Source organism: Bos indicus, chromosome 25 (genome assembly GCF_029378745.1).
Source record: "Bos indicus isolate NIAB-ARS_2022 breed Sahiwal x Tharparkar chromosome 25, NIAB-ARS_B.indTharparkar_mat_pri_1.0, whole genome shotgun sequence".
Lineage (NCBI taxonomy): Eukaryota > Metazoa > Chordata > Mammalia > Artiodactyla > Bovidae > Bos > Bos indicus.
In genome coordinates, this window is record NC_091784.1 from 30,933,837 (window position 1) to 30,955,748 (window position 21,912).

General features: G+C 47.7%; 1 protein-coding gene across 10 annotated transcripts in view; it reads right to left on the minus strand.

The window, feature by feature from the left end:
• AUTS2 (activator of transcription and developmental regulator AUTS2) overlaps positions 1 to 21,912 on the minus strand; it is a 1,215,639-nt gene that overhangs the window by 101,111 nt on the left and 1,092,616 nt on the right. For all 10 annotated transcript variants that reach the window (XM_070779197.1, XM_070779196.1, XM_070779194.1 and 7 more), the window contains one exon: positions 1,265 to 1,316. In XM_070779197.1, the coding sequence (XP_070635298.1) occupies positions 1,265 to 1,316 (52 nt within the window). The remainder of the gene's footprint in view (positions 1 to 1,264; positions 1,317 to 21,912) is intronic.

Sequence of the window (21,912 nt, forward strand, 5' to 3'; positions counted from 1 at the left end):
ATCCTCTTCCCTTGTCAAAACGAGCAATAAACAATCGCACATTTTCCCATACGAGCCCTGTACGCTATGAACTGCCATGTACCTTCTTTTATTGGGCTTTTAGCATTATGGACAACAAATTTATACAAACTTTCAGTCCATCAAAATATATGATGACATATAAAACTGGAATACTCCATTATGCAATAAAAAAAGATAGAATTCAATATGACAATAATTCTGGGAGTAACAGCAATCACATAAGCATGCACACCTCCAGGGAACGCTAAACAGAATGTACTATTTAAAATTGCAGTTGGTTCGAATTCTGAAATAATCGGGGAGCTCAAAATAACTGCACTTCGGAATGTGTCTGACTAACCAGCTAGCAAAAACGCTAGCCAAGGCCACTGGAGAATGTGTGGACATGGTTTCAAATATCACTTCGTGAAGGCCCAACCCTGTTCAAACTAGCCAGTATCCTCCAAGTAACACAGAAGGTGACCAGGACGGGAAACATACATTCTGCATTTAGCAATTACGATGCAAACATCACGTTCTACAGTGGAGAGGAAGAGATCAAAGAGTTTATATAATTTATACCTTTCAAAGAATACATCTTTGCAAAAACCCGGTATTAGAAATTCCCTTAAATTTCATTATTTCCAACAATATGCAACCAACGAAAACTGCCCAGAAACCTATTGGTAGTGATTTAAGATAAGTTTCCCCTTAATGTACTGTGATATCATTAGCCTCTCTCAGTTTCTACTGCAGTTTGGAAGAAATTAATGGAATAGCACGTATTTAAATTTTGCCCTCTTGCTCGTTTATTAACTTCACAGAAAGCCCACAGCAGAGTAAGGCTTGGTTTATGACCATAATCCTGTGAATACTAAACATGTACTGATTATTAGAGTCTGCAGTACAAACCAGCTATTTATCGTTCTCCAACTGCTGGGTAGTTGATAACTAACAATAAAGTTAAGGCATCTTGAGAATGATTATTCTCCATGATCACTTCCTACATTAAATGAAAGTCACAGAGACGTAGTCATTTCTTAGGCAAATCAATTTAAATAAGGATTCAATGTGTTCTTTCACAATAAACTGTTTTGGGATACATCATGAGAGCACAGATTCTGTCTCAAGCAAAAATACAAATTATGAACTGGAGCTCCAGAATGGTAAGGGGTGACCATTGTTCTTTCTGCTTTCATTCAAGGCAAAGACAACAGAACAGATAGGGAAATAAAAGCTGCCACTCAGATTTAAGGGTTCTTACCTTTGTTTACAATAACAGTATTGAAGAGTTTTTCAGAGCTGGCATCTGAGGCCTGCAACACAAGAAGGGGGAAAGTGTGATCACTGTCATGAATACTGTCACTATCATCATTACTATTATTTTAAATCAATTTACTCCGTTTTTGAAAAGCCTGAAAAGGAAAGTAGTAATTTCTCCCAATCCTCCATAAGGTGGTGCTGGTTGACTGCATGAGGCAGACCTGCAGTGCAGCTATTTGCTAAGGGGGAAAAAATCTGATTTAAAAAATGTGTCCTTATTAGACATATTATCTGTGCAAAACATATTTCTATGAGATGATACACAAAGCAATTCAGCTCATTCACATAATGATTTTCCAATTTCATTGACAGATCATTATTTTGGAAACGGTACTTTTTCCCACATTTGCAGACATGCCTGTTTTTCAATTTTCTCTCAGAAACCAGAAATGCCTATTCTTTAACACTAAGCCTCTCCTCACTAAAAAGTGTTGTCCAGCACTCCCTGAAATTCGTTTTTAAAGATTTATCTGATGACCCCGAGGTCCTTGTCCCCTGTGGTAACCAGGACGACCTTGGTGTTGAAATGAAACCCAGCCGACCTGCCTAACACGCCGACACTATATACACTGTCAGCATTATTTCCTTTCCATTTTCTAGAAATCATGTCTGCTAATTATTACAGTGGCTCCAGGAAAGTGAAATAAGCCTGTTTAAACAGCAAGAGTAAACCCAATTTAAATTATACACTAATGTTCTGGAAAATCAACATAAAGTCGGTTTGGAGGAAAATGCTATGATGTTTCAGAAGCACTGTACTTCTATAATTTGAAAAATTAAAAAAAAAAAAAAACCTTAAAAATTAAGCAGCTCCATCATGGAGTAATTAATGTATCTGCATTTAAAGTTATAATGGTTATATTTATGCTATTTTTGCTACCCAACCCTTGTAAGAAATCACTGATTTTCACACTTTACACACAGAGATGCATGTTTTGACAAAGCAAAGCATAGAATGGTGAATAAATCTAGAGAAAATATAAGAGAAGGGGAGAATTTGAAATACAACATATTCAGATTCTGGAGCTGGCTTTTGGGGACAAAGAAGATACTCAATGTAGTCTTTTTGTGCTATGTTGACAAAGATGAGACATTCCTGTGTGATCCTTATGTCTGAAGTGAACAAGTTATAGTTCTCAATGTAAGTGATACAGAAAGACATAAAATATTGTTACTATGACTATTTCCCCCTTTATTTTAATTCTAATCTTCCTACTGTAAGGGTGGTTCTGAAGATTAATAGATCAAGAAAAAATGAATGTATTGCAAAACAAGTGCTGAACTACATACACTCATACATAAGCAGTTTAAAATAAAATAAATCCTAGATAGATGCTTCCTTTTATTTTGCATGAATAAAACATATGCCAAGGGCCTTCCTGCCATTTTAAATTAAATAAAATTGCGTATCATAGTAGCTTTTCATAAAAATAAACCGCCAAAAAAGTGTTGCATGGAGGGGGAAACAAGCTATGCATGAAACAAATCAAGAATACTGAGGTACAGAAGCAAAAATCACAGAAACAGTGTTGTCCTTATTGTAATATATAGTGAGATTTCTAGGAACACGAGTTTCCCAGCTAAAAACTTGGAGCAAAGAGCGTTTCACCATTACTTGGTGAAAAAGTGTCTCTTCAAATTAGAATGGCTCTGTTAAATTCATGGCTTACACTACAGCTGATATTTTTAAAAGGAAAAAAGGGGAGAGGCTGTTAATTAAATCAGTTTGCCAGAATGCAATAACCCTTGCAGCTTTGAGGACTACCTATTAAAATGAGTCTCACTGGGCCAAAGGACCATAGAAACAAAGTACTGTACCATCAACGCAAAAAACACCCGGCAAGGAGAGAAGGCTCCTGATCCAGCTTTTATTTGCACTCGGGGTGTGTGTGTGTGTGTGTGTGTGAGAAAAGAAGGGAGAGATCAAACAGGACAGAAGCTGGAGGTGAAGAGGCCCTTTGGCTGGCTTGCACACCCTCCTTGGGGGCTGCTACCCTTGCGTCACCTCCACACCATATTCTCAAGTAGCCAGTTTAGTGATCCTTATGTCTGAAGTGAACTTAGAGGATGTGACTATTATGATGCCATCCAGTAAGTTATTAAGGAAATGAGTCTGACAGGATATTCCGAATGACTTAGGAGTAATGTTCTCTAATAAAAGCTTCTCCAGCCCTTTAATTTTCTGATACATGTCACAAAGCCCTTTGGCAATTGGGGAGGGGTGGCGATGGGTGTCTCAGAAAGGCCTCCGGTGGAAAAACACCCCAAAGAAAATGACTATAATGGGACTTCGGCTAATCAGAAAAATGATCTGGAGCCCTTTTTCTCCCATCCAGGTGGTTACAACTATGGCGGACCACAGTCCTGAAAAGTCAGAAAAGAGCTTCTCCACCAAAGTCTTAAGCAGGAACTACAAGGAAATGCTTTGCTTTTTTCTCCATGAACTTTCACATTTGACTTGTGCTCTATAGCATTTGTGCAGATTTGTGGTTTCTGGGATCTTAATCTTAGTTTTCTTTTTCATTATTTTTAAGGGAAAAGTCTGCAGTTCTTTATATTACCTGGACCTTTTTCCTCTTTTTTTTTTTTTTAATCAGGGACGACTAATGGAAACCTGGTGAGCCAAGAGTTAGCTGGCGAGCACAGCTTTTTCGTCTCTCCTAACACGGGGGCATCTTTACATACTGAAGATCTTTAGATTTCGCTCGCCATTTTCATCCCCCTCACTCCGTTTTGGAGAGCCAAGGCGTTGTAGCCCCTATATCTAAAAATGATAGAAAAAAAAAAAAAAAAAAACAAAAAACCAAAGCTCTCTTTTGACTGCTTTTTATTTGGGGGAGGGGGATGGAAATAGATTAAAAAAACACACACACTGAAAAATGACTCGACGCTGTACCGGGTGTTTAAAGAAAAGTTAAACTAGTCAAACAGATTGAAGAAAAGAACACAGAGAATGAGGAAAACGAATAAGCCTTCCGAGCAGACAGGGGTGGGACGCGGCCGCTCCGGTTCGAGGTCCACCTTAATTCCCTTCGGCCTCGGATCTCGGGCCCCAGCACCCACACCCGCACGAGGAGGGGATCTCCAACAAGAAAAGAGAAACATCCTCGAAACTTAAGCGCGAGTTCTTTGCCCAATTGCGGCGATCCCGAGCCCAGATCTCCTTTCGCTTCCCTTGGCACCGCGTGCGGGCCAGGATCCCGACCTCGGCGCGGGGAAGCGCTACCCGGGGAACCGGCGGCGAGCTCAGCGCCTAGGTCTCCAGCCCGAGCAGGAGCCGGCCCAGCCCCAGCCGGAGGCAGGCGGAGCCCCTAGGGGCGGGTGGCGCCGGGGCGGCTGGGGTCTCCGGGCACCACGGCGCTGCTCCGGCCGCCCGAGCCCGGAGGGCCAGGGGTGGAAAGTACAAAGGCGGGCGCCCGGGCAGGAGGGAGGAGGGGTGGGTGGCGGCGGGGGGCTCGGGTGCGCCAGACGCGAGGAGCCCGCCCGCCCCTGCCACCCTTGCCCGGCCGCCGCCAACAAAAGACCCCCGACTCCCTTCCGACCGCGGGCGCCGAGCGAGGCAGCCGCGCGCCTCCAGGGCTGCATTACCTGGTCGCCAAGGGTTAAGCAATCCTGTCAGCCCCAAGTTCATGGTTTGGTTCCAAAGCAAGGCTCGCGGTGGGGGGGATCGTCAGAGACCAGGGGGGAAATCAGCCAAACACGAAGAGAAAACGCCCAACTCCGACCCGGCTCGGTCCGCGCGGGTATCGGCTCCTTTCTCGACGAAAGTCTGCAAGCGGGTGCACGCCAACCAAATCCCAACGAGCGGCGGCTCCGGGGCGGCCGAGCGCCCGCGCCGCGCGCACATCCAGCGCGGCCGAGGCCAGGCGGGCGGCCGGCAGGCGGCCGGGAGGGAGCGCCCGGCCCGCGTTCGCCCAGCTGCCTCCCGGCTGCTACTGCGGCGCGAGGGGCCGGCGGGGACTCGAGTGACGTCCCGGGCGAGGCGGAGAGGAGCGGCCTGACCCGCGGCCTCGGCGCGCGGAGCTAAGAGCGAGGCGGCGGCGGCGGCGACAGGACAAAGGAGACCATGTGCGGAGGGGAGGAGGGAGAGGGAGGAGGAGTGCGCGCCGCGGCGGCGGCGGCGGCTTCTCCCCGGCGGCTGCCTCGGGCTCCCGGACTGCCGCTCCCGCCTGTCTAGCCACCCCGCGGGCCGACCGGTCCCGGTCCCGCCGCCGCCACCGCCGTCGCGGCGCTGGAGGAAACGCTCCGGGAGTCCTTATTCGGGGCCGATCTCTCCGGCGCGCGGCGCTGCAGCGTTCGGGGCGCCGGGCGCACTGCGCGGGGCCCGCGGCGACTCCCGGCCAGAGCTCGCGGGCAGGCGGGCGGGAAGCGCCCGGGGCTGGCTGGGCTTCGGCCCGCGCTCCGCTCGCGGGCGCCTGCCTTTCCCGCCGGCTCGCCGCTCAAGTGAACTCCATCGGCGGCCGCCGCCGGCGCCGCGGGCTCCCTGGCTGGACGGGTGGCGGGCGGGGGCGGCGGCGGCACGGGGGCCCTGGCTCCGGACTTCGCTCCCCGACTGCGACAAGCGCGCCTGCTCCAGACGCTCGCAGCTCTCGGAGCGGGACTTCCTCGGCGCGCGGAGCCCGAGCCGCCGGTGCCACCGCCCCTCCTCCGTCCCGCCCCGCGCGCCCCGCCCCTCGCCGCCCCTCCTCTCGGCCCGGCGCCGGGTCGGCCCCGCGGGGGCGCAGTCCCCGGGTGCGACATCGACAGCTGTCGCGGCTCCCCCCGCGGCTTGGGCCCCAGGTCCCCACGGCCGCCTTCCCGGCGGGCGGGCGCGGCGGGAACTGCAACGCCCCGCGCCCTCCCCGCAGTTGTCGCCTCCAATACTGCGCGCGGCTGGGGAAAGCCACTAGGCCCGCGGTCTAGGCCGGTCACGTCGGTAAAGAGCAGGCTCTCTCGGCGGTTCCGAGGGCTCGACGAGAAAGTGATGTGGGTAAACCGCATGGCACACAGTAGGTGCTCAAGAGTAGTAAGTCCATTGTTGAAAATGAGGGGGCGGGGGTGGTCAGAGTCTAGTATTAGTAAAAAAAAAAAAAAAAAAGGGTCTTAATCCAACCTTATCTCCACCTGATCAAAGGCTGGGCTACAGTTTGTTTGGTCTCAAAGGTAACAGTGCATGGCCTGGCGGTCCACAAATCCCCACCCCACCGCCCACTTCAAATACACCGGCATTTATACCCTCCCCTCAACAAAAGCTTCCAGGTGGCTCAGTGGTAAAGAATCCGGCTGCCAATGCAGCAGATGCAGGTTCCATCCCTGGGTCAAGAAGATCCTCCGGAGAAGGCAATGGCAACCCACTCCAGTATTCTTGCCTGAGAATCCCATGGACAGAGGAGTCTGGGGGGCTACTGTCCACGGGTGGCAAAGAGTAGAACACAGCTGAACAAGTGAGAGCAACATCAACCAACATGGAGAGGCTTCTGCCAACAAATGCAGGGAAAGGACTGAAGCAGTGCCACAGCCTAGCTGTGCAGGGATGAACATTTATCATCACTGTGTTCTCCAGGGCCTGGAGCGGACACAGGGGCTGAATGACTTCAATCTTGGCCCCTGGTGGATTCCCCTGAGCAACACACTCCGACCAAAGCACCCGTGTGTCCAGTCTGGTGGGTCCCTGGGTAGGATTCTGGCCTTCTTTACTCACTGTCCCAATCACAGAGTCCCCCAAAAGAGTACCAGGCCATACACAAGGGGTGAGGAGACCCTCTGCAAACACCTGGAGTTTTCATTCCACCCCAGCTGCTTGGCAGGGCTCCCTCCTTGGTGTACAGGAAAATGGCTGAGATTTCCCCAGCACAAGGCAGAAAGGCAAGCAAGGCTGAGGCCACACCTGGGAGGAAGTTCCAGCATGCATACAGGAGCCATGTGAGGGTGGGTGAGAGAGCAAGGGACGGGGCTGGGAGTGATGTACGCATCATCCGAACGACATGGAGAGGGTTTCAAGCAGTCACGTCCATCTGAAGGAAAGTTGAACTCCATCCCAACTTCACCTCTTTGAAGTTGAATATCCATCACTGTTTGATTTCATGGCACTCTTGAGAAACCTCTCAAGGGGAAAAAAGTGGGTACTTGCTGTATGGCATACATTTTTTTCCCCTTCAACTTCCAAATACAATTAATTCTGGAAATAAGAGGCATGTCTCTCTTGCTTCACAACACACCCTCAAACCCAACTGGTAGCACTATGTGGTGGTGGTTTTTTAAAATTTTTTTTCTTAAAAGATAGATCATAGAGATTTTTCTCTACCCTGACTCCCAGAGTAATCAGAAGGGAAGATGTCTCCGAAGGTGTGAGTCTGGAGTTGACTATTCCAATTGCTTACAAGATGCGTCAAAAACTAGGTGAAGCCCTCAAGCCAGAGGGTATTCATTCTGAAGTTGTGGGTACAATACCAAGATAGCTCAAAGACAAACATTAAATTTTCAAAAAAAGACATTTAAATATTGTTTTTTGGGGGGAGGGGGGAGCAACCAAAATGGGACTGTTTTCCTGTCTTGCTTGCTAATAAAATGAACATTACGGGGAAGAAAAGGCCTCAGCTCCTGCCCCGTCCCCTACAGGGTAAACTGAGGTGCACAAACAGCACCGGGCAACTTTGCCGACCGACTCAACCCACCACTTAGCCCTGTAAAGTGCAGTCAACGGGCCACCCAGCTGACACTTGCCACGCCCTGCAGTAGATTGTCATCTCTGATTATCAGGGATCAGACCTCAGAGGAAAGCCTGGGACTGATCTACATGTGTCTCTGGGTCTTGATAATCTACAATCAGGAGGAATGCAGAACCGCTGGGAGCTGAGCCTCTAGAGAACCCACAGACTGGACCTCCGCACCACTGCGTCCGTATTAACCCCGCTGGCGCCCCGCACCCTGCCGCAGTGCCTACCCCTCCACTTGGTCTCATTCTCAGCCTCTCACTAGACCCAGGAATGGACCCATTCTGATTGTGATCCAAGTTGCTCTATACCCCCCTCTTCTCTAGCAGGGAGGAAAGCAATGTCAAAACTGGAAGGGAGTGGCTAGAGGGACAGCATCAGAAGCAGAGGGAAGGAAGCAAGAAGGAAAAGAAAAAAAAAGGTCATCCACACACTGGGTGATGGATCTGGTCAGAGATCTGACTTGCAAGATTTATTATGTTTTTCCCTTAGCTTCCCTTTATTGGAATTTTAATCTACAGATTAGAAAGTCAAAGGCTGGCAGCTACCCTGTCTGTTATGTTTAGAAGGTTTAACGCACTGAGCACTAATGACTTACTGTCACCTTCAACCTCTGAACCAGATCTGAGAAGGGCAAGTCTCACAAAGGGGTGGCCCTGACTAGAAGCAGATAGTAAGATCATGGATTCAATGGTCTTTCAGGATTAGATTATTTCAGAAACAATGACATTTTTTTTTTTCTTCGTTAAGCCACGTGGCTTGTAGGATTTTGGTTCCCCAAGCAGGGATTGAACCCAGGCTACAGCAGTGAAAGCCTGGAATCCTAACCACTAGGCCACCAGGGAACTCCCAACAGGTTTTAATATACAACCAAAAATCTTAGGAAGCCACCTCCCTGGTGGCTGAGATGGTAAAGAATCTGCCTGCAATGCAGGGGACCTGGGTTCGATCCCTGGGTGGTAGAGATCCCCTGGAGAAGGGAATGGCTATCCACTCAGGGATCCTTGCCTGGAGAATTCCATGGAGAGAGAAGCCTAGAGGCCTGGGGGGTCGAAAAGGGTCAAACATGACTGGTTTAGAGCGACTAAACCACAACACACATACACAAATCTGAGGCAAGTCTATGATTAATCAGTAAAAAAATTTTTATAAGCTAAATTGAAATATGGAGACTTCCTCATGAATTTTCAAACTATATCTAAAGACAAACTAGGAAGTTCTAAATCATTCTAAAATGGCAGTATTAAAACTTAAAATATGAAATTTGATTCAACTTGTATCACAAACTACCAGACTGAGACTAAACATTTTTTGATAAGATAGTTCTTATAAATTCTGGTTTTCTGTCAAGTACCTTATATAGAAAAAGTGCATTAATTTCAAGGTGTTCTCCCTCACAAATATTACTTCAGTCACTCCCTAAAAGAACACATGCTGGGTGATCCTTGGGGTGGTTTAAAGGAAGAGGAAGTCTTTACAAAAATTCCCTCCAGTTTTTCTATGTTAAATTACGTAGTTTGAAAAGACTAGGAAAGAGGAGTGATAACATGAATTTTGTCTCCAAGCTAGCCTTGGAAAAGATGTCACCCCACCTGACTTACTTCTGAGTCTCCTAGAGGCTTGATCTTTTCAAATTCTAAAGTTTTTCAAGCGTTAAAAATACAAGTTTTGACTTGTTCTTTGGGGAGAGGTTAAGAGCCAGCGACTGGCCTCCATCCTGACCTTGTCATTTCTGAGCCAGGAGACCCTGGGCAAAGCTCTTCTCTCTCCCAGCTCAGTTTCCTCACCTGTACAATGAGGTGACAGTGTCTATACTTTATAGAGCTGCTGTCAGTAACAGCCCCCGGCACGCAGTAAGCAGGATATCTGTGTTGGCTACAGTAATGAAAGATGACCTTCTTGGGGCTTCCTTGGTGGTAAAGAATCCGCCTGCCAATGCAGGAGACGTGGGATAGGTTTGATCTCTGATCCAGGAAGATCCCACATGCCTTGGAGCAACGAAGTCCATTCCCCACAACTACTGAGCCTGTGCTCTAGAGCTCGGGAGCCTCGACTACTGAGCCCACGTGCCTGGAGCCCGGGCTCTGCAACAAGAGAAGCCACCACAATGAGAAGCCTGCACAGCACAACTACAGGGTAGCCCCTGCTCGCCGCAGCTAGAGGAAACCTGGGCGCAGCAACGAAGACTCAGTGCAGCCAAAAATAAATGAAAAAATTATTTTAAAAAATTAATACTCTCTACTTCAGAGACCAGCAAAATAAGAGTATCTTCTGGTATGGCTGCAATGTCTGCGGCCATGCCTTCTACGGAATTCCCTCAACGGGGATCACCACAGTCATGATGAAAAGAACCACGTGAACATCGTAAGTGACACCAGTCCCCAGCAGTGGTGACAGTGGTTTGTACCATCTGTACTACAGCAGAGAACCCCACCTTTACACAGGCTTTACTGTCAGCGGTTCCACTAGATAAAGCCCGAACCTGGCTACAGATTATTGCATAGCCTGGGCCACATAATAAGGTGGGAGGGATGGGAATCACGTGGATCTTCCTGATGGATTATAAAGTCCAACCTTGGATCAAGCAAAATGTTTTCAGAGTTTGCAAGGCGCTAAGACGTGATCAACCTCCTAAGGGTAAGGGCGTCAATTTCTTCAACTAGGAAATAGCAGGCATCCCAGTGATGTCATTTTGACACGTAAAACTGACATTTCCGGTTTAAACAGGCTCACAAACACAACACTGGAAAGCACCCAAACTCCGAATAAATAAACAAACAGGCCCAGTTTTGTCTCTAACCATACAAGTGGTTTCTTATTGGCGTAGAAGCGTGTTTTTTGGTTCTCAAGGTGCAGGAGAACCACTACCTCAATTTTGTTTTGAACTTGATCGTACAAGGGCTGTGTCTCTGCAACTCTGTTCAGGCCACAGTCACGTAGAAGGGACAGACATGTGTATGGAGACAGGGGTCGAGGCTTTATTATCTGTCTGGGAGGGTTTAACGGGAGCCCATTTCCTGGGATCGGCCTTCTGTCTGCACCCACCTGGCTTCTTGTGGATAACTCAAGTCTTGGGATGTGTTCATATGCTGTGTGCCCCACATGGTACTAGGAGGCCTACCTCAGAAGAGGCATGATGGGAGAGGATGGCTGGCGGCTGCTGGCCGAGGTTTTCCCATCCTATTGCTGAGGCTGCAGGCGCCTGACCAATCTCTGGGCACCTGCTGAAGTGGAGGGGGACTCAGGGCAGAAGACAGACGCTGAGAAGCTGAGAAGAGGGACCTGCAGGTTGACTGTGGCACCTGGGGCCTCCCTACCCATGGCTGGTGACCAACAGCCCCGGGTGGAGAATGGAGTCAACAGGAAGTGGAGAACTCCCTGGGAGCAAGCTGGTCCTGCTTCCCACCTCTTCAAATTCCTGACTTTCCAAGCAGTCCAGCCCAGACATGAAAACTCTTGCAGGGTCCCAGGAATTTCTCCCATGCAGGCCAGTTCGTTTTGCGCTAGGGATCATGCCCTCCTCCTCCAGTGATGCACAGCGAGCCAACCCTCTGTTGTTGCTCAGTCGCGTCCGACTCTTTGCGACCCCACGGACTGCTGCACGCCAGGCTTCCCTGTCCTTCACTGTCTCCCGGAGTTTGCGCAGACTCATGTCCATTGAGCTGGTGATGCCATCCAGCTATCCCATCCTCTGTCGCCCCCTTTTTGTCCTGCCCCCAATCCCTCCCAACCCTGGGTGGCCTCAGACGCCTCTGCTCTGCGCCTCGCACCCCCCCTGAACAGGCCATCTCTAAATGGCAGCCTCATTACTCATCACTCTGAAAGGAGACTGCAGTAGCTCATGCTCTTACTGCCGTAAAGCAAAAGTCTCTACCATTACATGCCTGTGTTGCTACAATTGATCACGGTGCTGCACCGAGAGAGAAGTAAATAAACAGAACTGGGTTAGTTTATGATGCACACGATTGAGACGCAGGGGGGAATAAATATTTTCCGAGTGTAGGAGTCAAGAAAAAGAATTTTACTTTCAAACTTCACAGTGTACTATAAACTACAAAGGGGAAAAACTATAAGAAACCATAAAATCTCTCTTACCTAGCCACCAAATCTACATTAAAGTATTAATATTCAGAAGCTGACAGTCCCACAAAGAAAGGCAATGAAAAAACAAACAAACCACCCTTTCAATCTCTGCTGGTGTCCCTCAGTGGAATCTTAACTTTTCACAGAAGGGCACAAGAGCAGAACGATGGGGGCCGTGCCTGCCTCGTGCCTACCTGGGTTTTTCTCCCTTCTCCATCGGACCACTCAGCACTGAGGGGTGCTTGTGATCTGGGGTCTAGAGACCTGCATTTGCTATGGAGTTCATGTTCCCTGAGGCCAGGTAGTCACCCCGTCCTAGTTACATGCTCGAATCTCCAATACCCAGCTCCTCTCACTATATCTGCACAGAAATGGGAGTGGGGTGGGGGAACCAGTGAAAATTAAAATGAGAAATGTATACAAAACGTCTGCGTGCGCTAAGAGGATGGGTAGAACAAAACACGTAAATGAGTCGATGAAGATGACATCGAGGAAAGTCAAGTGTTACATCTGACAAGAAGATGCTTTTGGTGAGGCATGTTCTTTGGCTGTCTTTGCCTAAATTGTCCCAGATTCTGATTCTTAAGCAGGCTTACTGGATGTTATAATTCGTGGTCCCTGGCCCGGGTGGTTAGGAGTGTGGGCTGGATGTTGGAAGGACGTTATGTTTCAATCCAGTCTCGATTAAGATAGCTGCTTCATCTTAAGTTTGTGAGTTAAATTTTCCTAAGCCTCACTTTCCTCATCTGTAAAATAAGGCTAGTAACAGACTTCAACCCTTATAGTATGTTGTTGAAAATCTTAAATAATAAACTATGAGGCAACTTGTGCTTTTTATATACAAGGAAGACAGGTTAAGAAGGCCTGCAAAGTGGATGCAGCCATTTCTGTTTGGGGGCAACCGGGAAGTAGCTGGTCTAGTGGTTAAAAAGCACAGCTTCTGACGACAAAACTGCTGGGTTCAACCCCTGACTCCCCCCTCCACTCCCGCTTATTAGTTTTTTGATGGTGGACAGATGGCTCTACCTCTCTGTGCCTCAGTTTCTTGTAAAATAGGGCAGAAACAGCACATACTAATATTACAGAAGCTGCTGTTGAAGGGGTGAACGAACCACTGTGTGAAGGCATTTGGAGAGTGCCCTGTCTTCACTGGCTACCAGCCATCGATGAGCAGATATTAGTTTGGGGAAGGCTGGCTGACGGTGGCCTCTCTTAGTCTCAAAACTGGAGGTGGTCAAGCACCCGCTCCTTTAGAGGGTGGGCTGTAGGCTGAGGGGAGGAGGACTGAGCCGGGGGAGACGGTCCCTCAGGACACAGTGCTGTCGGGGCCCCATGTGTGCATCAGGGGCTGGACGGGAGGGGGCCTGGCAGGAAAGGCAGCCCCTGTGGTCACCACTAGGGGCGCAGCTGTCTGTGGGTCGGCAGGTGCCCTAAATGGCCCTGCTAGAAAAGGCTGCCCTGGAAAACTGGGGTTGCTGGGGAACCAACCATGGTTCCCAGTTCTCTCCTCGAGAGGCACATGATCCACTTTGGACTGAGTGAGCTTCCCTGAACTTCTAACAGTTCCAGAGAGAGCAAAGGGCCCTGAAGCCACCTGAGGTCGCTGGTTGGACACTCGAATGATTCACATGCATGTCGCAATAGGAGCTCATGTGGCCTCCCCTGCCATGTGTACCAAAAAACAAGTCACACCAGGCACATCATTAGAATCTCAGTTAAGTGTTGCACTGATGGGAAACTGTTTTTCTGTATCTGACTTGAGGACCTTCCTTCCTAGCTTCGGTTAGTCCCAGGAAAAGATTGTGGTTATACTAGGTCTGGGTCAGGCTCAAAATGTGATTCTGATCCTCATTTCAGGGCCTTGAAATGAAAGGGAGGAAACCAATCAAGGAGCTAGTGAACCTGAGACCAGGGAAAGACAGAGGCCATAAATTATATACCCTGATGCCACTTACTGCTTCTAAGATTCAGTCTCTCAAAATATATGTTACAATATATTTTTCGAAAATGTATATCATTATTACATCATCTGCTCTGATGTCAACCCTGTGAGGCCAACAGAGAAATGGCTCTTCTCCTCCATATTTCAGACAAGGCAGTTGACACAGAGAGGGTAAGTATGCCCTTTGGAAGTGGAGGAGTCCGGACGATAGCGAGGTTTCAGCAGGTACGTCCAGCCCCTTCTCCTCTGTACTGGTGTGCACCGACCACACCACTGGATGAATCTTGATTCTTCACTCCCTCGGCCAAACTTGGACTCCCACACACTCCCAATGCCGAAGTGTCACTTCTAGATCTAACTCAAAATAAATTCTGATATCTAAAACCTAGAGACATTTCAAGATCCAAGAGTCATGGTAAAGGAATTTGAGCTGTGCGAATACTACTAAGATACACGAGTAGCTTACTTGCACAGGTTCTGTTGTTTGAACGATGACTTGCAACCCATATTAAGGTAATTTGCGAAAGAAACACGAGAAATGGAGGCCAGCTGCACGTCGGTGATCTTTCCCTACAGCCACCTCTCTTTCCTGGAAACACGTTACCTGAAAGCATGAATACTCTCTAGGGCACTGGAAACTCTTTTCCTCTGCCTATGCTCACGCACCTAGCAAAGCTCCTGTGCTTTCATTTTCGCTTCACTGTGCAGTCTCCTGATGATCCAAATATTTACTTGCAGAAATTCTTGTTGGGTCAGAGCGGAATGTTTGCTTCTACTGTTTCGGTGAATCATACGGTTGCTGGGGTACTAGGCGGACAGCTACGATGTCAGAATCCCCTTGGTTTATCTTACCTGAAAGCATTCTTATTGACCAATGTTTCTGACTTTTCCCCCTTGTTCTGGTCTTGGTTTTCTTCCCTGTCCCTTCCACACCAACAGGATGGAGCAGGAAACTCTAACATGGCCATTCCAGGCGCCTCCAGCTCTGTGGCTTCATCAGTCAAATAGGTGTACTCTGCAAATGGTCAACTGCTATATAAATGCTAGCTGGCAGTTATGTTGGGTAAGGGTAAGCCTGCATGCCTGCAAAGACCTGCTAATGCCTCTCTGGTCCTGTACCACCTCCACTTACAGACGTTTACTGAAAATTAATTAAACCAGCACTTTCTTCTGCTCAAAACTCCAGTTTCTCTGGAAGGTTTCCTTAGGGATATATATTCAAGACAATGTCTGACAGGTTTCTTGGCTCATCTCTGAACACTGTTACTCCTTTAGGGGCATAAATGTCCTTTGCAAGAATAAGCAGTAGCTTTGGAGAGCAAAGACTCAATCTCCTGAGGGCCAGGACCATGCGCTTACCCACCCGACCGTCATCATTCCTCTAAACATCCTGGTACTCTCATGCCTTGCATGTAACAGGTAGTCAATAAACAGTGTCAGAACAACACATCAGTGAGTCAAATGACCATTTCCCTGCCAACTGAAACAGAAGAGAATGAAGACACTGTTTCAAAAAGAGACTAAAAGATAAACTCCCTCCCACAAACAGCTGCCAGTCTAGGATTTCATAGAACATAGAAACCCACCATCATAAGGTGAGCGACAGAGCCCATTTAACTTCTCTTGAAAACTGAATAGTCTCTCCATCCGTCCAACCCTCTCCTTCCCCTCTGTGTTCACAAGTCTGTTCCCTATGTCTGCATCTCCACTGCTGCCCTGCAAATAGGTTCGTCAGCACCATCTTCTAGACTCCATGCAGCATGGAAACATATACACTACCATACGTAAAATAGCCAGCCAGTGGGAGTCTGCTGTATGACTCAGGGAGCTCAAATTGGTGCTCTAGGACAACCTAGAGGTGGGGGTGGGGGGGGGGAGGTGGGAAGAAGGCTCAAGGGGGAGGGGACATATGTATACCTATGGCTGATTCATGTTGATGCATGGCAGAAACACAATATTGTAAAGCAATTATCCTTCAATTAGAAAAAAATAAATAGAAAATTGATTACTAATACCACATCGACCACTGAAGCTGCCATTCTCCCATGGAAGGTGGAGCTCAAGCTCTCTACCCTGGAATCTAGGCTGGCTCTGTAACTGTTTGGACCAACAGAACGTGGAGGAAGTGATGCTCCGGAACTTCAGAGCTTGTTAAGGCAGCAAGAAGAACTTCCTCAGGTGTGAAGAAGGTCTGGCAGCTTCTGTTTCCTTCCTCTTAGAACCCAGACGCCATGCTGGGAGGAAGCTCAAGCAGCGACACTCCCAGCCAAAAGCCAGTAACAACCTGCCAGCCTCTTGGGAGTGGCTCCTCCAGCCCCACCTGAGCTCACCTCAGCTGATGCCACGTGCATCAGAGAGAAACTACCATGCCCAAACAAATAAGTCACTGTTGTGTTTTCAGCTCTTAATCTGTAGTCTGTTACAAAGCAATTGGTAATGGATATAACTATCTAAGTCAGTGCCAATGTTCAGAAAAAGGAAGACGATGAACACACGCCAGGGTGAGACATGCCATGAGCATCACCTTTGTGCTCTAGCCTCTCCAAGGGAATGGCCAGGACCTTGAACCCAGGCAAAAAACCCTACTGAGAGAGAGATAAATAGCAACCGAAAAAATCCTAAAGTCAGAAAAATCATTGTCAAACCAAGGCAAAGTTTTCTATTTGATAAAGTAGAAGAAAACTTAACGTGACAACGTTAATGAAAGAATAAATCTGACCTCTCCCTTTCCTTTCGGAGGCTGTGACTGTTTGCAAAACTAGAAAGTCTTTAGTAATCCCCGCTCTTATCTAAAACAGATTGCAGTTTTAAGCATGGCCTCGTGAAACTGCAGGTTCAAAGGAACCTGAAACCGCATTAGCATAAAATCTGGAATTCGCATTTCCACCAAATGCGCAGCTGCCATCTGACAGCTCTGCTGTGATTTCAGTTTCAAATAGAAACTGAAAGTAGCTGAGGTGGCGTGGGCCACGGGCTCCGTGCTCTCCACACTGGCTCCCTCCCCACATTCACACACTCGAGGGCGTCTCAGAGGTGCACCCAAAACCTTCACTGATGCAGCGAACCCGACAAGACTAGCAGGGGAAAGCTCCAAAGCCCGTCCGCTTCTCAGTACGGAGGGCTGGGGGTTGCATGAGTACTTGGCTAATATTATTAGAAGTGTTAAATATTTTTTAAGTAAATTCCCACCAAGCTGCTAGGACTGAGTGGGTAGGGGAGGCAGAGCACCCGTTCCCGGGTTCTGCATTACAAATGCCAAGAAACCCACACTCCACACGCTCGCGTTTAAATGCCAGCAGGTATGCGGCCTCGCTTTCATGATTCACTTAACACCCTCTGAGCTTTCTCCTGAGGCAATGACAACTCTAAGCAGCTACATTTTAATTCTGGAAAACCCAAGGGGGGAGGGGGTTGCTTTGCCTGCTGCTGAAATACCATCACCTCTGGGATAAAAAGTTACACCTCTTTGTATAGGGAAGGGGAGGAAAAGCTCAGATGTGTCTGATTCCCTTGAGGAATACACACACACTGTAAAAGGAGGTTCCTACCCACCGGTAGAGAGGGTGGATTTGCCCAGAGCATCCCAAACTTCCTCCTCTGATCCTCTGCACGAATTCAAGTGACAGCTGGCAGGGCTGCTCGCGCAGCACATGAAAAGCTGGCTGCAGCCGCCCAGGGAGCGAGAGGCAAGGCCCCCGCCTCCTTCCCCACTTGCCTCCTGCTGCCCACCGGGTCCTCCGTCCACCACGCCCCACTCCCAGCCATCTGCTCCCGAGCCAGGGTGTGGGTGTTAACTTAACATCCATCCTCACCAATGCAAGTGATGGGGATGGGGCCCGTGTGCGGTCCAAGTATCCTGGGCCCAGAGGCTCATGGGAGGTGGGGGGGTGGTCCTTTAGCCGCTCGCTTCCACTCGGGTTTGTGCCTCCTTACAAGTTCCTCTACTGTTAGTGTACAACTTTTCATATTCTCCAGGAGGAAAAAAAAATGTAGTGAGCATCTGGTATTTACACAGAATCTTAGAGGGAGTTGACGGATTTAATTACAAGTGTTAGTAAAACAGGAAAGTTGTAGCCAGGCTTTCAAATAGCCACTCGCCTACAAGGAACAAGACCTACCTTTGTGCTGCTGGTGAAGAATGCAATTTATTTTCCTAGCGATGAGTTTTCCTGGAGAGGGGGAGGCTGGTGAAAACACAGTTGCTGGCTGGTAGCCTTTACGTAAATTTACGATGTCCTTCTTATACAAAGATCAAGCCGCAAACAACATTCAACTCGGCTGTGTGCACCAAGTCGCTTTTCCATCCCCACTAGCGGTGGTGGGTGGATTTTCTCTGTTATCAGCGCTCACGGAGAGCCAACATCGTGTATTTATGAAATGACTGGTGGGTTTAAAGGTACAACATAAGGCCAGGAAAATGATTACAAATGACTAGCCTATGTGAGGATTAGAGAAATGAGCTGATCATCACTGGCAGCAGTCTCTGTTGAGTTTTAAAAACTGCCTGAGGGTCACTGTGGGTCATTACAGGTCAGGTCAGGTGCTGAAAAACGCTGTACTGGATTAACAAAGTCAGGAGACTTGGGTGTTAGAACATGCCTGCGGCACCTGGCTGCAGCTTTTAATAAGTCTGAACCTTCGGTTTACCAACAAAATGCATACAGGTTGGGATGGGAGGAATTATCATCTCCTCTCTCTCTCGCTCTTTTCCATATATAAGGTCTTGTGATTGTACTTGATCTAATATCTAGATTATAAACAGAGAACAGTCTCTGCCAGAAAGCAGTATTTTCCTCCTGTTTTCTTGGTGGTTCTGTTATTAATTTCTAAGGAGGGCACATTGTTCGACGTATCTTTTCTGGGGCACCCCACTCTCTTGGAATTGCCTGATAGACCAGCAAAATGTCAGCAGTATGCTACGGTTTGCATTTCATCCTTCCAACTGGTAAAGTACCATTTAACTTTCTCATCAAAACAGTCGAGGCTCAAGTGGGCCTCCTTAGCGCTGTGCCTCCATCACTTGGTACCCGGGCTCATTAAACCCGGCGTTTGCGTTTTAAAAGCAAAACCAAAAGGGCTGATGTGTCAGCATGCTCTCTTTAATCTGAATCCACAGGGAAAGGACTTCAGAAAGGAAAAAAGAAACCACATACCCTCTCCTTAACCTTCCCACCCCCACCAGACACACACTCACACACACACACATCAGAACACCGCACGACTGGAAGCTGGCCTTTGTCTTCCTCAGACCATTCTGAGCCAAGGCAATGTGCACACCACATTGGGAATCAATTTAATCATTTCTGACTTCTCAACAATCAAATGAAACAATAAATAGCCTGAACTGGGCTTGAAGGGGAAGAGGACCACATGTATTTCCTCTCAGGATTTTTCTTTTTTAAAAACATGAAAGTTTGGCTTGAAAAGAACTTATTGCACAGACACATGTGGCCTCAATAGGATAGATCTTTAACCGATGAGACAGATTCCAGACTCAGGCACACAATATCAGGATTTAAGTCCTCAGAATTCGGTAATGGAAAGTTTGGGTCACATTAAGGGCTGTAGGATCCAGGGATAAGATTTAGTTTAGAATTAACCTCTTGGGCAGCCTGAGCTCTCCCCCTCAGAAGCACCATATGTCTCCAATTCTATGTCGTTCCTTCTCTCCTGGCACTTCCCATTTGACGGACCAGAAAATTCCTGGCTTTAGACCACTTCCCTGAATATTTACCGTTGACTCTCACCCGAGAATTACTTTTTTTTTTTTTTTAAAGAAGCGCTTTTAAAATAGTTTCTGACTTTTTATTTTGAAAAATCTCAAACTTATAGAAAAGATAAAAGGATGGTATGAATAATACCCAAGCCCTTTCATTTATATTGCTTGATTGGTAACATGTTACCACATCGACTTCATCTCCTGACACTCTTGAACTGTATTAAGACACACATGGGACTTCCCTGGTGGTCCTGTGGTTAAGACTCTGTGTTCCAATGCAAGGGGTATGAATTTGATCCCTGGTCGGGGAGCTAAGATTCCCACATGATGTGCAGCCAAAAAAGGGGGAAAAAAAAAAAGATACCACTCTAAACCAATACTGACCATTCTCCCACTGAGAACAATCTGTAAATTAAAAATAAAGAAAGATATTGCTCTGGACAAGATGAATCTAAAACACTGTAAAAAGCAGCCAGGCAGAGGGTCAGAAGTTCGGAACCAGAACACCACAGAGCGGGGCTAGAATCGGAGATTCTTCTTGGGGGGTGTCCTCCAAGAAGAGAGGAAGTGACGTGATCGCCAAGAGCAAACTGTGGAATGGGGAGAAACAGACCTGAGGACAGGCAGACAGTGTCCATGCCTCCGGGGCCAGGGAGGGCGCCCCTGGAGGGGAGAGTCAAAGAACACCCCCCTGCAGAGCCAAGGAAGGGCCCGAGCCTCAGGATGGGGAGGGCGGGCTCAAAAGTGGCCTGATGCTTTAGACATTCTGGAGGACAAGGGCTGAGGAGAGACAGATGGATAGAGGCAGGAAGTACAGACTGCTTTTGAGGAGTAAGGAAGAAGGGCTGGAAAGAAATAGAAAAGTGCACGTTTGGGCCATGAGTCTGTGTTCCGCTATCTGGACGGACGGCTGAAGTCTGGCGTGCCACCCTTTAAAATACGGAGTGCAACTGCACACACCCTTGTGTACTACCCCTGTCTCCATGCACATGTGCATCCCTGCACGGGGAGATATACACACACACACACGTATGTATCCTTATGATTTTCTATATGTATTTCAAATCTATTTTTAATAAAGAGGAGTCCTTTATGCCAAATCAGTAGTAAACTAGCCACATGTCATAGAATACTTTACATTCATAGACCATTTTTGTCCATGAGATGTAAATGAAAGCATAAAGAGAAAGAAACCGTGATAGCAGTGCAGAAGTCTTAAAACGTGGCTGCAAAGGCAACAATAAACAAAATGAAAAGATAACCCACAGAATCGGAGAAAACATTTGTAAATGATGTGACTGACAAGGGGATCAGTCTGCAAAACTTACAAACAGCTTATAGTGCTTAACGGTATCAAAACAAACAACCCAATAGAAATATGGGCAGAAGACCTAAATTGACATTTCTCCAAAGACGACATACAGATGGCCAGCAGGCACGTGAGAAGGTGTTCAACATTGCTAATTATTAGAGAAAATGCAAATCAAAACTATGAGATATCATCTCACATCAGTCAGAATGGCCATCATCAAAAAAACCCACAAACAATAAATGCTGGAGAGGGTGTGGAGAGAAGGGAACCTTCCTACCCTGCTGGTGGGAATGTAACTTGGTACAGCCAGCATGGAGAACAGTATGGAGGTTCCCTGAAAAGCTTTAGAGCTACCCTATGAGCCTGCGATCCCACTCCTGGGCCTATACCCAGAGAAAGCATGGTACATGCACCCCAGTTCATCGCAGCAGTGTTTACAATAGTGAAGTCACGGAAGCAACCTAAATGTCCATCAACAGAGGGATGGATAAAGAAAACGTGGTGCATATATATGTGGAATATTACTCAGACATCAAAAACAATGAAATAATGCCATCTGCAGTAACACGGGTGGAATTAAAGGCTGTCATACTGAATGAAGTCAGTCATATAGTGAAGAAGGAACATTGTATGGCATCCTTTATATATGGAATCTAAAAAGAAAAGATACAAATGAACTTACGAAACAGAATCAGATTCACAGTCTTCTTACAGTTGCTGGTGCGGAAGGATAGCAGAAGGGTGGGGGGCGGGGGCGGGGGAAGGGATAGTTAGGGAGTTTGGGATGGACATGTACACACTGGTGTATTTAAAACAGATAACCAAAAAGGACCTACTGTAT